The sequence below is a fragment of the Rhincodon typus genome, chromosome 21, assembly GCF_021869965.1.
Source record: "Rhincodon typus isolate 14 chromosome 21, sRhiTyp1.1, whole genome shotgun sequence".
NCBI lineage: Eukaryota > Metazoa > Chordata > Chondrichthyes > Orectolobiformes > Rhincodontidae > Rhincodon > Rhincodon typus.
The window spans coordinates 7097505-7110755 of record NC_063352.1 but is presented as its reverse complement, the minus strand read 5'-3'; the positions used below and the strand labels follow the sequence as shown (position 1 = coordinate 7110755).

General features: G+C 42.7%; 1 protein-coding gene across 2 annotated transcripts in view; it reads right to left on the bottom strand.

Moving 5' to 3' along the window:
* rhbdl1 (rhomboid, veinlet-like 1 (Drosophila)) overlaps positions 1-13251 on the bottom strand; it is a 219309-nt gene that overhangs the window by 7194 nt on the left and 198864 nt on the right. For both annotated transcript variants that reach the window (XM_048609520.1, XM_048609521.1), the window contains one exon: positions 5398-5498. In XM_048609520.1, coding sequence (XP_048465477.1) covers positions 5398-5498 — 101 coding nt within the window. The remainder of the gene's footprint in view (positions 1-5397; positions 5499-13251) is intronic.

Genomic DNA, 13251 nt, shown 5'->3' with positions numbered 1-13251 from the left:
TGCCACTGAATATTACTGATAGTGTGAATGTTTGAGGCCACACAAATTAAGTGGGTTGCTTTGTCCTGGATAGTGTTGAGCTTCTTGAATGTTGCTGGAGTTGCACTCATCCAGGCAAGTGGGGAGTATATCATCACACTCCTGACTTGTGCCTTGTAGATGGACATGCTTTGGGGAGTCAGGAGGTAAATTACATGCTGCAGGACTCACAGCCTCTGATCTGCTCTTGTAGCCACAGTGTTTATATGGAATTATAGAATCCTACAGTGTGGAAGCAGGCCATTTGGCCCATCGAGCCCACATGGACCTTCCAAAGAGCAACTCATCCAGACACACCTCCTACACTATCCCTGTAACTCTGCATTTCCCATGGCTAATCCACCTAGCCTGCACATCCCTGGTCACTCTGGGCAATTTAGCATGGCCAATCCACATAACCTGCAATAGAATCATACAGACCTTTGGTCAAACCTGTCCATGCCAAACATTATTCCAAACTAAACTAGTCTCACCTGCCTGTCCTTAGCCTATATCCCTCCAAACATTTTTTATTCATGTACTTATCTAAACATCTTTTAACCATTGTAACTGTACCCGCATCCACCTCTTGCTCTGAAATTTCACTCCACACATGAACTCTGGGAAAATAAGTTGCCCCTCATGTCCTTTTTAAAATCTTTCTGCTCTCAACTTAAAAATATGCCCCCTAGTCTTGAAATTCCCCACCCAAGGGAAAAGACATCTGCCATTCACCTTATCTATGCCCCTCATGATTTTATAAATCTCTATAAGCACAACCTCTTATGCTCCAGTGAAAAAAGTCTTTTGACTGTGGGAAGTAACCCACTCACGCAGGGAGGGCATTCAAACTACAGTTGCCCGAGTGTGGAATTGAACTCAAGTCCCTAGCACTGCAAGACACCACTGAGCCACCATGCTGCCCCAAATGGCTAGTCCAGTTCAGTTTCTGGTCAATGGTAAGCTCCAGAATGTTGATAGTGGGGTCTCAGCAATAGTAATGCCGTTGAATGTCAAGGGGTGATAGTTAGATTCTCTCGTGTTGGAAATGGTCATCACCTGGCACTTGCATAGCATGTACATTACTTGTTATTTATCAACCCAGATCTGAGTATTGTTCAGGTCTTGTTGCAATTGGAAATGAACTGCTTCAGTATCTTTAGAAGGCGTGAATAGTGCCAAACATTGTGTAATCATCAGCAAATATACCCAAATCTGACCTTATGATGGAGGAAGTGCCATTGGCGAAACAGTTAAGATGGTTGAACCTTGGTCTGCTCAACACTGGTTGAATACCCAACACAGCACAGATCCCATGGATTTCTCAGCAACTAACTGAGATACTAATCTCTCCTTTACAAGAGATTCCAAATCTTCAGTTTTGAGGATCTAGCCTCAGAATTCCCTCAAAAGCCATTCTGTCATTGACTGCCTCAAAGACTGCTCACATCTGTGTAGTTCAATCCCTTCTCCTGAGATTGCTTGCATGCCCAATTACCAGCACGATTTTAGCTTTCTAGTAAACAGCTGGTTTCACTAAGCTGGTGCTTCCCCTGAATTTTCCTGAGCTCCCAGGCCCTGTTTTATTGGTATTCTTTCCTACCTGAGCTAACCTCTGAGACTGCATCCTGTATTTGGGCCAGGCTGTACTCTAGTGTCTAAATACAGGCATGATCGTAGCTCCTCAGCCACACTTGGCAACAATCACTTACCTCCCAGCTTCTCAGTCGCTTCTCCCAAGACTTTATCCCACTTGCCTTTACAATTCAGCCTCTAGTCATTGCCACAGTTCAAGATCTGAGCATGGGCTGTCCTTTCCCCCAGCTGCATGGAATCAACTAACAGCAGCACTTTACCAGCATACAATAACCTTCTTTGACTCTCTCTCTCTTAACTGACTGTTCAGTTGCTGTTCAGTGATCCTTGAACTGTTCTGAATGATCTCTTAAAACACTCTAGCAGAGTCCCATTCCTGTACCTAAGCAACATTCCATGCACCAGATTTCATAGTGCACAGGAATACTGCTAGAATGGATTTTTACCTCATTCAAAAATGTTAACTAGTTAAGGAAACCACAAAAACTTTGCTTGCTTACCATTAATTGTTATATTTTGTAGCTTTATGTACATATCTAAAATCAATAGGTTGAAATTCGCACTAACATGGTGAAGTGTTTCAGACAGAGCTATGAAGAGTTTGTATTCTGCTGTTCTAACATAGAAACAAAGCAAAACGGACTATAGGAACAGGAATAGGCCATTCTGCCCATCAAGCCTGCTGTGCCATTCAATATGATCATGCCTAATCATTCAACTCAGCTGCCTGTTCCCACTTTCTCTCCATATCCTTTCATTCTTTTAGTCCTAAGAGCTATATCTGCATTCTTCTTGAAACTCTTCATAATATTTTGCCCTTGAGTGTCCTGTGGCAGAGGTTTATCTCTCTCTCTCTCTCTCTCTCTGGTTGAAGAAATTTCTCCTCATCTCTGTCCTAAAATGCCAACCCCTTATCCTTAGACTGTGACCCCTGGTCTGAACTAACCCATCATTGAGAACGTCCTTCCTGTATTTACCTGTCAAATCCTGTTGGAATTTAAAGGTTTTCTATGAGGACTCCGCCCCACCCCACCACCCTTTCTTCTAAAATCTACTGAAAATAGTCCTAATCAATCCAGTCGCTGCTCATATGTCAGTCCTACCATCCCAGGAATCAGATCGATAAACCTTTGTTGCACTCCCTCCATAGCATTCTTCAGATAAGGAGACCAGAACTGCGCACAATACTGCAGGTGTAGTCTCACTAAGGCCCAGTACAATTGCAGCAAGACATCCCTGCTCCTGTACTCAAATCCTCTCGCTATGAAGGACCACATACTACTTGCCTTCTTCGCCTCCTGCTGCATCTGCAAGTTTACTTTCAGCAACTTGTGTACAAAGACACCCATGTCTTGTTATACCTCCCCCTTCCCCAACCTATCACCATCCGACAACAAAAACAGAAATTGCTGGAAAAGCTCAGTAGGTCTGGCTGCATTTGTGGGAAAAATTAGTTAATGTTTTGGGGCCAATGACACTTCCTCAGAACATATCACCATTTAAATTAGGGAAGGGGATGGTGCAAGGAGACCTGGGTGTTCTACAGCATAACTTCCTGATGTGTTTGGTGAACTGATAACTTTTTGATGTTACAAAATTGATTATCAACCCACTCCTTTTAAAATGCAAAAGTTTCATTTTTCATATTTATCAGCAATGGCAACAAAAGAGTCAGCAATGTTAAACTTCTTTAAATAAGACAATTGAATTTAATTCTTTTGAATAAAATAGAACCATGGAGCTTTTTATGGAACTTTGATGGTCACACCATGTGCCTAAATCCAGGTGCTGGAGCTGTCACTTCATTTCATCTCAACAGATCAAAACAGGGGACCACAGGCTTTCGGCAAAATCTTTGTTCAAGCTTCAACCACCAGATGGCACCAACATGCTGAGGCCCTGCAGTGGATAAGCAAGCTTATGTATTTTCAATCAACCCCTCTGGAGGAGGCGGGACTTCAACATAGGTCTCCTGGCTCAGAGATAGGGACACCTATCACTGCTCCACAAGCTTACCTCAAGTCAACAATTGTAAAGAAGGTGCATCTGATCTTAAACTGTTATGTATTCAAAGTGGGGACACTTGTGGTGCAGAGGTGCAGGATAACAACTCACAGAAAGCAGTATTATAGAATCCCTACAGTGTGGAAGCAGGCCATTCAGCCCATCAAGTCTACACCAAACCCCTGAAGAGCATCCCACCCAGATCCAACCCCTACCCATAACCCTGCATTTACCTTGGCTAACCCACCTACCCTACACACCTTCGACAATATGGACAATTTAGCATGGCCAATCCACCTAACCTGCATATATATTTGGACTGTGGGAGAAAACGGGAGCACCCAGAGGAAACCCGTGCAGACATGGGGAGAATGTGCAAACACGACATTGAGAGTCTCCCAAGCCTGGAATTGAACCTAGGTCCCTGGCGCTGTGAGGCAGCTGTGCTAACCACCGAGCCACCCCAGTAATGGAAATAAAATTGATATTACAGAAATGAGACCACTCAAACAACATTAACAAGCTTACAACTGGAACATTAATCTAGCATTAACAAAATTAGACATTTAAAACACAATATTTCATAAAATTCATTTCTGTATGGCTCTCACTGTCTTCTGCTCCACTCATACCTCATATAAAACAAAAGGATATGATGAATTATCTATTTAAAAGTTTAGTGACGGTGTGGAGGTGCCAGGACTGTGGTGGACTCACTAACACCTGAGGAAGTAGCGAGGCTACAAAAGCTTGTGTTTTCAAATAAACCTATTGGACTATAACTTCTAACTGATTGAAGACTTAACAGCATCTCAGGTTTGTTTAATACATCCTGATCAGTGGTGTGACCCTTTGATCTTTTACTTATAAATTCTGCACCTGATGTCTCTCTCACTAACACCTGAAGAAGGATCGAGGCTCCAAAAGCTTGTGTTTTCAAATAAACCTGTTGGACTATAACCTGGTGTCGTGTGATTTCTGACAAAGTTTAGTTAGCCAGAGTAAAGTGGGGATGGAGTGAGGAAGACAACCAGCTCCAGTTTTTAACTACCTCACAACCATTATAAAGTACTTGGATGAGCACTTGAAATGTCATAACATACAAGGCTATCAGCCTAGTGTCGGAAAGTGGGACCAGGGTAGATTTAGCGCTGTTTTGGCTGGATAGACTGAATGGCCTCTTCTGTACTGTATGATTTTGTGACTTCCCCCTGCCCACTTCCTCTGGATGATGAGACATGCCAGGAATTGGATTTTAATCAGTAGCAAAATGGGAGCTTCAACCCAGTGCCTGTATGTGCACAAGACAACCTGGAAAAGTGAACAAACTCACACCTTCCAGTGGGCCCCTTGTAGCTTGTTACCAGCAGAAATATTGCTTGCTCCATTGTCCTGGTCAGGAAAGGAGTAAGATAGAACCTAATGAAAGATAGACAAATGTACTCCTGAATTTTGTAACTCAAGAGATTACTTTTCAATTTTCAAAATGGTCTAAACTGCTCCTCACTTGGGACAATAACACCGTAAACAGCTGTAATAGCATGTTTCAGCCCTGCCTTTCTCTGGCAACCTGGCAGAAGTTGGGAATTCACTGTAGGGCTATGTGTGGCTGCTCTAATATAGGCACACTATAAAATTTGGGATCTGTACTTTGCCAAGAGAAAATCACATGCTGCAAGACAGCATACCACTTGATCTTCCATATAGCTCAATGCTGCTGTGGTTTATTTGCACTGTTTTTGGTTTAATTACATTTGGAAAGACAAACTGAACAATTACCATGACAACATTGGCCAAGTGTGCAGAACAGAGAGCGTAGACACCGCCAGAGGCTCCAACCACAGGTGCCCGCATGTCAGTGACAGAAACAGTCAGGGAGCCTGTAACACACAAAAACAGAATAATATGGAAGTAATTAGATTCATGGAATTTCCCTGCATGAATTCAATCAGCCAGGAATCATGCCCAGTATAGCAGGGAGCGCTCAAGGTATCTATGCTTCACCAACTATTCAATTTTGTGACCTGTTCAAGTCAGGACCCAGCTTCCATATCCTCATTAACTACGGATTTAAGCTGGTGACATTCCCAAACATCGACATTCCTGACTTCCAACCCACTTCTTACACAAATTTGTTTCATGCGAGGAATTCTTATCTGCATAACTGTCTACACCTTGACCTGCACCCCCTACTGGTCTTGTTCTTCCTCCCACCCCCCCCCTTCACCCCCCCCCATCACTCTATCTACCCCTTCCTCTCGTGCCTGTACTGCCTTCACTGATGCTGCACCTGATTTTCTGTGGTCTTAAACTTACACCAGGCTCCCCTGATGGCAAGCATATATGTTATGCCCGATTCCCTGGTGACCATTCTTATTTTTGGATGTTTACAGTCCCCTAGCATTCCAAACTTGGGAATCTACCCAGAGGCTAATATGTGTTTGAGGCTAGTATTCTTGCAGTGAATTTCTCATCAGTCAACAGCTTGTGATCACTAGGGCTCTGCTCACTTAGTAAAGGAGTCCTTGATTACTTAATAATGTAAGAGAAGTGATTGCAAGTCTGCAGCACATTTCCCATCTCTCCTGATTTTTATTTCTATTGACTGTCGCTCAAAAGCAAGATCTACCTGAATTGCTTCAAATTACTCGAGCTGTGGTTGCTTATCCTACTTAATCTAATATTTATGGATGTTTACATCATTATCAATGCCAACAATTCTGTGTTTTGAGAGAATGAGACACCCTATGAGCACTAGACTTCTAATGGTGGTCAATCAATACAACGACATCATACCCAAACTCAACTGGATGTTTCCGATCTATCGGAAATTCATTGTGGATCTTTATTTTTCTCTTCCTTATTTCATACTAAGATGTGCTCCAGTTGATATCCATTAACTGTTCATACTAGAAGCCTCTAGCATTTAGCCTCTACTTACAGAATGTACTTATTGTTCTGAGCAAGGAGGGACAATTACCAAGTATGTACTTAAATGATGCAAATATTGTCACTGTATTCACAGATCAATCACAGCCCGTTCTTATTATTTTTAATTTCAGTTTATACTAAGATTTGTTAGCCAGCTGTGATAGAGGTAATGAACGCTCAAGGGCAGATCCACAATTTAATAAAAGCAATAAAATGACTGTACTGCTCTAGCAAGACATGTCCAGCTGTTCCAATCAGTGAGATTATGGTTGCATTGTCTACTGATTTCATTTCACACATTTCAGGAAAGTATTCACCACCACTTGTTCTGAGATAACTTGCTAAAAACAGGTATCCTTACAGAAGAGGCTTCCATGGAGTGAAAAGGAGAATTGTCATTACTGTATTATTAGTCTGCACCAATCAATTCCAAAAAAGATCAATAACTTTGTGGAGTTTTGGTGAATGACAATTATGTTGCTGATAGCATGCTGAAAGGCTATAGTCTTCATGAGATAATGTTTAAAAATCTAGTGCAAAGAAAGGTCTCAAGAATGATCTATTTCAGTCCCACTGTACGTAAGGTCTAATAATGCAAGTCCTCTGTTAATTTGTCGTACAGTGGAGAGCACAAAGTGGCAACATTTTCATTGAACTTTCCTGTCTGGAATCAAAGAACCCCTATGGTGTGGAAGCAGGCCATTTGGCTCTTTGAGTCCACACCAACCCTCCGAAGACCGTCCCACCCAGACCCAACCCCCTAACCTATCCTCGTAGCCCTCCATTTCCCATGGAGAATCCACCTACCCTGCACATCCCTGGGCACTATGGGGCAATTTAGCATGGCCAATCCACCTAACCTGCACATCCTTGGACTATAGGAGGAAACAGGAGCACCCAGACGAAGCACACGCAGACACGGGGAGAATGTGCAAACGCCACACATCCACCCAAGAGTGGAATTAAACCGGGGTCCCTGGCGTTGTGAGGCTGCAGTGCTAACTACTGAGCCACTGTGCGAGGATGTCAACTGGTGATAGGGGTAGGACGTTATTGAGGGAATTACTCCAAGCAGTGGAAAACCCACTAAATGAGTAACATCCCACACCAAACTGCGTGTGTAGCTAGAACAGCAGGTCAGACACTGGGATTTCTACAGACAGAACATCTACAAGGTACAACCTGGGAGTGTGATGGAAAACTGTTCACTTGCCTAGATCATTGCGACTCCAACAACACTTAAGAAGCTTGACACCGTCCAGGCAAAATGACAGCCATACACTACCTTACATATTCACTCCGTCTACCACCACAGTGATAACAATGGGTGCCACATACAAGGCGCACTGTTGCAGAAGCTCGCAGACTAGTTAGACAGGAGACAAGAAGAGTTTTTCTCTTGAAATTGTTAGAATACTAAACAATAGAAAGGAATTGGGAATTTCCTTGTGGTCCCACTGCTCATAACAACCAATAGCATGGCCAGCTACATTTGTGACAAAATTACTGTAATGGGAAGCATAGCTATGATATAATTTTAGTGGCTTCTGGCTAATAAATGAAGATAGCCAGTGGCTTCTGTATCAGGGACATGGACAGGATGGTGCAGGGCCTTACATTGAGACTAGAGGCTATGGATGCATGAAGGCACCCAAGTGCAATGCGGGTTAGTCCTGGTTCTGCAACAGCAATACCCAAGAGATCAGTCATCAATTCTGGGACACTCTCTGTTAATTAGGAGGGCTGATAATCTAAAGTTCCCCCATTGGTACCTCATAATCCTGGCTCCAAAAACAGCTTGTCCCAGGTAAATAGACAAGGATAGCTGAGTGGGGCACTAGGTTTGGATTTTCATGGTATTAAATTAAGGCTGATGAAAGATAGTGACTTTTTAATTAGCAGTTATCCAGCATGTAAACTACTCCTGTCTTCAATGACAATATTTTCTGATGTTCTTTTAATGGGTAGTATTGCGCTTTAATTTTCAACAAATTAAAACCGACATTAAGATGGGACCGATAAAGAAACAGAGAGTGAATTTCCAGCATGATGCAATCATCATTTGTAGGCCACGCCTCATTTGTCCTGATGGTGGATGGAACATGAAAGTATACGAGCTCTCAACAAACTTCTGGTTTGCTAGGTCATTTCACTGTTATGAGTCCAACCGGGAAGGATTGCACATGCTGGTCCATTAAGGGCATTAGTGAATATGTTGAGTTCCTGTAGTGATTGGAATGAGGGTCAGGTGGATCTCATACTATGAGATTCTTGATTGGGCTTGTTAACCTCTGCCAGTCAGGGAGTCCTGGCTGACAGATATAAACAGGAGATTCAGACAGTCTCCAAATTCTAGGGTCTGGCTCTCAGCAGCCTGGTCAGAGCCCATGTACCGTGCATGTGTAAATAAAGGGTAACTTGGTGACGGGATACCAGCCTCTGTGCAGTTATTTCAGTTTTTAAAACAATCTCACAGTTATCTTAAATTCACTCATGGGATGTGGGCGTCACTGGCTGAGCCAACATTTACAATCTGGGGTTTAGGGTCAACCACATGCTGTGGGTCTGGAGTCACACATAGTCCAGCAGTTTCCCTTCCCTATAGGGAAAGTAAACCGGATGGGTTGCTAATGACAGATTTTTTAAATTGAAGGCAAATTCCACCATCTGGTGGAAGTCAAAGACCAGGCCCCCAGAACATTACCTGGGTCTCTGAATTAAGAATGTAGCAACAAAAAAAAATTCTGGCATTAAATGTTTAATGATGACGATGAAACAATTGTTGAGGAGGGATGGGGAAAGAATTCATCTGATTCATTAATATCCTTCGGGAAAGGGAACTGCATCATTACCTGGTCTGGCCCACATGTGACACCAGACAGCAATGTGGTTAACTCTTAGCTGTCCTTTGGGAAAATAAGGATGGGCAATAAACACTGATCTAGCCGGTGATGCCCTCATCCCATGAATTATTTTATTAAGAACAAACCTAAGCTTAGTCAACACCTCTAGCCAAGGGGTATAAAAGTTACACTTGTCATGTGCTTACCTTGGTCCAAAACCAGACACCTCTGCTTGTTAAAAAGATGAAAGAGTTAATTAATCAGCCCAGCTACAGGTCACTAAAGTTCAAAACTTGATTACATCATGGGATGGAAAATATTCATGAGTGAGAAACAGGCAGTTTTAATTTAATGGTTCTGTCAGGCAACTGGCCTTCATCCCGATACAGGGTCAATCATTAATTGAATAAAAGCAAAAGTTCATCTCCACTTTGCGATAAATGTTCCGTCTGCTGGATCAATCCGTGGCACAACTCAGGCAATGTCACAGAACTGTCAACATTTTGAAGAAAGTAAAACAAAAGTACAAATAGGTGCAATTTTATTTGTTGCCACAGATCAGTGTTAGAATTCAGTTCAAGCAACCACCCTTGCTTTTGCCTGCCTGCCGGGTTAGTGGCACGTTACAATTGTCAGGTTACTTAGATGCCCAGGAGCTGGCAACTCCTGATTTTAACCTGCTCAACGGAGAAGATAACCAAAGTTGCCAGTTTCCTTGCTTAAACCTACACATTCGCTCCCAATGAATTGTAATCAGGGCACGCCTGTAAAGCTCACTCTTCTGAGCAACAGAGCTGCCTCAATCTCCCCGATTGCAGATCGTCTCAAGGATTGCCCCAGCAGCCCATCTCGTCATCTGACTTGTCTCAGGAGGGGATTTTCCACCATTACTGATCAACTTCTTGGTCCAGACAGACAGAAAGTAAGCGAGCATTATTTCATTGAGGCATGGGAGTTCAAATACCCTGAGCCTGATCTCTGCAACAGCTGATTAATTACTAACCCTGAGCCCTTGAAACTGGCCAGTGCTAAAATCAGGTCCCAGGCTAGAACACACAACTACTGTCTGAACAGCTCACACTCACACACCTACTGTCTGAAACATTTCACACTCACACAGTGACTGTCTGAAACATCTCACCCTCACACAGCGACTGTCTGAACAGCTCATAGTCACTTGCCTGATCCTGGGCAGCCTGGACTCTGACAGAATTCTCAGTGTTGGTGGGGATGGGGGTGATTTCCATGAAGCAGGTGGAAGAGTAGGAGGTGGAGAGAAAAATTGGGAGAAGTAGATAAATGGAAACACCAATTCATGGGGGTTAAACGTGGAGAGTTTGGCTGCTATTGCTGGGGTTACCTCTGTCAGGTAGCCAGCATTTCATGGATCCCACTTAAATCACCAGTAGTTCTATATTCCCACTTTCTGCAGGAATGAAATATCTTAATGGCACCAGAACTGGCAGAAATTTCACTGGACTGCCTTGTCACCTTCGCCATCTCTCTTCAATATCTGAGGCCCCAAAACACTCCATCCAGGTGAAACAATGTTTCATTTGTAGTTCTTTCAATGGTCTATTGTGTTTTCTGCTCAAGATGCGGAGAAAGCAAATTCAGATGGGAGTGACTGCTTTGCGGAAAACTTCCATTCTGTCTGAAGTATGACTCTCAACTCTTGGTGTCCTATTTACTAATGCCCTCACCATGCCCTCAACTTAAAATCTCTGTCCTTAGCCCTCTACACTGTTCCAGTGAGACTGAATATAAGCTTCAGGAACAGCACTTTTTTTTTTCAAATAGACATTCTGCAGCCTTTTAGACTCAACATTGGGTTCAACAATTTCACACCACAATTTCAAATCCCCAGTTTATTTCCTTTCCTTTGCTTAATTTTATGTCTCTCTCACTCAGCAGTGCATTTGTTCTCATCACTTCTTTTGTTTCTTTTCTTGCAGCATCTCCATTCCCTTTGGCCCCAGAAAGCTAACTTTTCTATCATTAGATCTCTCCTGAATTCTACCCTGTCACCCAGTTTATTGTCCTTGTCCCAACCACCCCTTGCTCAAAACCCCTGTTATACCTCTAACATTTCCCAGTCCCCATAAGAGGTCACAGCTCTGAAGTTTTAACTCTGCTTCTCACACTACAATGATGCCGGCCAATCTACTGAGGTTTATTCCAGCACTTACACTATTCTGATTTTTTCATTGCCTGTTATTTTTGTTCAGATAGTGACAATAATGAGAGTGAAATAAATCAAGTACTCCAACATCTACAATTGATCTAACTTTAATATTCAGGAATTAAGGAATGAGCCACTGTATTTAATCCATTTATATGGTGCTGCTATATTATTCTAATCATTACTGTTGTATCGTGTTTGCCACACTTTACACTGTGTTGCCGAGTCCTTGTAACCTCAATCATCTGTAAATCTACTTTTCTGCAGAGAGAGCAGTTTCATGAACCTCATTGAAATAAAACCCCGTTGTGGAAATTGAATGATTTAAATGCCTGGTGAAGTGCTGATTAATCTAAGAGAGGGATTTGGATATAAATTTCTCTCTTCTTGTCTGTTCTTAGGGCTATTCAGTCAATCTGTGTCCATTATTGATGATTTACATTAATTTTGCAGAGAACATCCACAAATTATGTTGTGCCACTCTTCCTCAGCCCAACATTGTCGAAAAGCTAGTTTTAGGCTAGCTTAGAAACACAAATCATTATGACAAGCTACAGTCATAGCACTGCATAGCTAAACCATCCACTACCGCTTTAATCAGGAGAATAGCAATTAATCTAATAAACAGTTTAATAATTATTAAACATTCAGTCACTAAAATGGTAAAACCAGGAGGAAGACAGGAATCTTGCTGTCTTTTCTACATTGGCATGCAAACAAGGTATTATTATTTGTTTGCAGTGCTTTCTTGGATCTGAGTTGAGCAGACATGGTTTTTGAAGTTTTCATTTTTAAAAATTGCATTAATAACACTGTTCATGGCCTCAGGACATTCTAAAGTGCTTTATGATCATTGAAATATGTGTCACCACCGAAGTGGCACTGAATTGCAGCTCCACTTATTGGTAACTCTCTCTCTCTCTCTCTCTGCTTTGCACAAACTCCAGCGATATTCAACATTGAAGATCAGACCAGACAGCAAAGTGTACAAAATGTGTAATTCAATTGCAAAGCAAAAGTAAAAGCTAGTGTAAAGAGTAGTTTTCAAACAGGCACATTAATAAACATAGAGACAAATCATGACATTTTTTTAAACAAAACTTAACTACGTTAAAGTCAGTCGCATTAAATTTTCAATGATCTGTAATTGAAAATTGTGAATAATGCCCTCACAGAGTCAAATTGCACTACAAGTGCAGATTGTGAGATTCATCCCCTCCTCCACAAGACCTCCAAACTGCGAAACACACACACACACACATGCACAGACACACACACACACACAGGCACAGACACACACACACACACACACACGCACAGACACACACACACACACACACACGCACGCACACGCACAGACACGCACACACACACGTGCACACGCACACACACACATATGCACACGCAGACACACACAGACACACACGCACACACACACGTACACACACGCGCACACACACACGCACACACACACATATGCACACGCACACACACACAGACACACACGCACACACACGCACACGCACACACACGCACACACGCACACACAGACACACACACACACACATGCACACACACACATGCACACACACACACGCACACACACACGCGCACGCACACACACGCACACGCGCACACACACACGCACACACACACACGCACAGACACGCACACACA